Source organism: Oryx dammah, unplaced genomic scaffold (genome assembly GCF_014754425.2).
Source record: "Oryx dammah isolate SB20612 unplaced genomic scaffold, SCBI_Odam_1.1 HiC_scaffold_1988, whole genome shotgun sequence".
NCBI lineage: Eukaryota > Metazoa > Chordata > Mammalia > Artiodactyla > Bovidae > Oryx > Oryx dammah.
In genome coordinates, this window is record NW_024072087.1 from 1 (window position 1) to 3228 (window position 3228).

At 41.9% G+C, this 3228-nt stretch overlaps 1 protein-coding gene across 1 annotated transcript; it reads right to left on the bottom strand.

Moving 5' to 3' along the window:
- Positions 1-5: 5 nt before the first annotated feature.
- LOC120859625 (protocadherin alpha-4-like) lies at positions 6-2649 on the bottom strand (the record flags this gene model as incomplete). Its single annotated transcript, XM_040235657.1, has 1 exon — positions 6-2649. A coding segment is annotated over exon 1 (1584 nt), but the record flags the coding sequence as incomplete, so codon positions are not given.
- Positions 2650-3228: the final 579 nt, after the last annotated feature.

Genomic DNA, 3228 nt, shown 5'->3' on the forward strand with positions numbered 1-3228 from the left:
TTCTCCTGCGCGTCCGCGTCTCGCGCCGACACAGTGAAGATGTGGCACCCGGGCGGGTTGTTCTCCTTCACGAACACCGTGTACTCAGGCTGCTCAAACGCGGGCGCGTTGTCGTTCACGTCGGCCACCTCCACGGACACACTGGCTGTGGTGGACAAGGAAGGCAACCCCCCATCTTGAGCGGTCACCACCAATTTATAGACGGACACTTTCTCGCGATCCAAGGTGCTGTCCAAAACAAGTGAATAGTAGTTCTTGAATGTGGACACCAGCCTGAAAGGGACGTGGGGTGATAGGGTACAAGTCACCTGCCCATTGACACTGGAGTCGAGGTCAGACAAACTTATCAAGGCGATGACGGTGCCCAGTGGAGCGTCTTCCCTAATTGGGAGTGACAAGAATTTGAATTCCATTACTGGGGCATTATCATTGGTGTCTTCAACTTCCACCATAACTGTACAATGTCCAGAAAGTGGCGGCTGCCCCTTATCAATGCCCTCTACAAGAATTTCATAGGATTTGGTTTCTTCAAAATCAATATATCCCTTTACCATAATTTCTCCAGTAGTTGGATCCATGTAGAACTTGGATTTCACAATGGGTAAAATATCAGCTGAGAATGAATAAATAATATTCCCATTCAAGCCTTCGTCTAAATCTGAGGCGTTAAGTTTAATTACCAACGTTCCGTTAGGAACGTTTTCTAGTAATTTCACTTCATGGAGTGTTCTGTCGAAAGTTGGAGCGTTGTCGTTGGCGTCCAGCACTCTGACGAGTAATTGAACAGTGCCAGTCAGCTCAGGTTTGCCGCCATCAGAGGCGGTAAGCACTAAAAAAATCTCCGGAGCTTCTTCTCTGTCTAAAGGTTTCCTTAATACCAGCCCAAGACGTTTTACCCGCTCCTCATCAGACGGTTTTTCCAACGAGAAATATTCATTGGGACTCAGCCTGTAAATCAGCAGAGCGTTGGCCCCAATGTCTGCATCAGTGGCGCCCTCTAGCGGAAATCGAGAGTCAAGCGGCCTGGATTCAGCCATAAACAGAATCTTTTGTGCTCCTGCGAACATAGGAGGATTGTCGTTAATGTCCTTCACCTCCACCTCCACGTGGAACACCTGCAGCGGCCGGTCCACAATCACCTCCAGGTGGATGCTGCACTCCGCACTCTGCCCGCACAGCTCCTCCCGGTCGATCCGAGAATTCACAAACAAAATACCATTCTGCAGATTTACCTCCAGAAGGTCCCCGCGGCCTTTGGATGACACACGAAACAGGCGCGGCACCAGTTCCGCCAGCCCCAGTCCCAGGTCCTGAGCGATTCGGCCCACAAAGGTGCCGTGTTTGGCCTCTTCCAGGACAGAGTAGCGGACCTGACCGCTCCCGGCCTTCCAGGCTGCGAGGAACAGAAGTGAGAGCAACAAACGCCGGTATTCCTGGCCAGTTCCCCAGGAAAACTCCATCTCATGTCTTAAGTGTTTTGTTCTCATGAAGAGAGTCTTGTTTCCAAACGAAGCACTACCTCCTGACCGTTCAGTCCAATACCATTGCAGCCTCCATTTTTTCAGTGGTGGATGTAGCTTCTTTATCATAAGAACAGGAGGGATTTCTTTCTTTCTTTCTTTCTTTTTTGCTTTATGGTGTCAATTTTATGGCACAGAGCGACATCATGTGGCTCAAAACCGTAAGTAACAGATTCTGGAAATCCATACTATGAACTGCTAAGTCTTCATTTTTCTTTCTGCCTTTCCATGGATTTTAATGCCCTTGGAAAATAGAATCACATTTTATACTACTGCAGTACACATTTTGCGCTACTGATTGACTGAGTGTGATCCTTAATTTCACCATAGGAGCAGATTTCACTTCAGTGGAAATACTTTTTTCATACAAGTTTTAAGTATTTACAGAGACCCAATTGTAGTTAACATAACACTTTAAACAGTTGGCAAAATGTTGGCTAGGAAAATTCATGACATTTTTGTGTTCCTGAGAGTGAAGAAAGGTAGTCATTAATGATGACACTATACATCATTGGATTTTACATTCTGGTTATTAAATGCTTCAGAGAATACATCTCTAGGAAAACTCTGATCTCAGAGATAGGTAGTTGAAAGGGAATTTCAAAAAATATTCAAACAAGGAAGCAAAGACCATAAGCACTTAATTGAGAGTCTTCCTTAAATAATGTAAGGGCTGAGGGCAATGAAGCTTTAACAGGAAAGTAGGATATTGCAGTATACAATTTGTGTTGGAAAGTATTCCAAATAATTTCATTCCCTGGAACCCATTCACCTCCCATGAACAACACTGGTATTCTCATTTTGGTTCTCATGGTTTATAAACACTTGCTTGTTCTTCAGGACCTAATATGCCTCAACTTCTATTTCTCCTACAGTGCTCATATAGTCTAGCCAAGGTGGACAATTTCCTGCTTCCAATAATATTTTTTGCTAAACAAATATACTAATTTCATTCTCTGCCTAAGTAATATCCAGCATTTCCAAACTCTTCTAAAAGCAGTCTTCCCCCATTATATAACAACTTAAAACTTCCTTGACCAATAAAGACTTTCACGATTAAGCCAATTGGGCAAGCGTCTTTACTTTCTTTTATACTATAGCATCTAGATCAATCACATTGGCCATTTATTACATTAATTTCTCTTTTGTAGGTATTTGGGTATATGTATCTAATCATAAATTTTTGAAATGTAAACTTTTAAAGAGAATATTTTACCATAATATTTTAACATTCAGCATACTTATTGAGTAGTTAGTGAATACTTACTGAATAGAATAGTTTGGTTTTCTTCTATTGCTTAATAAAATGCATTAAATTAAGGTGATCATGTAGCTAGTTAAGAAAATATGATGTCTCAGCAACCTGTATAACTTTCCAGAGATAAAGGAAATATTTTCCTTAGGCACTGCTCTATGTAAGATATATTTCACTTGCCATATTGAAAACATGGATTTCAGGTTAGTCTTCTTTCCAGTTCTTGGCAAGCATGATCCTTGAGACATTAATAGTTCTGATGGTCAATAAGGCATTCCCAAATAATAGAGCACAATATACTCTCCACACACATACCCCAATATAGAAAGACATAATGGTAGTTTATTTTCAAACTTTGACTCTTCTGTTCATAAGCCGTGTACTCCATAGCTGTCTAGAACAAAAAACATCAGTCTAAAACTTTGGGCTCCAAAATCACTGTAGATGGTGACT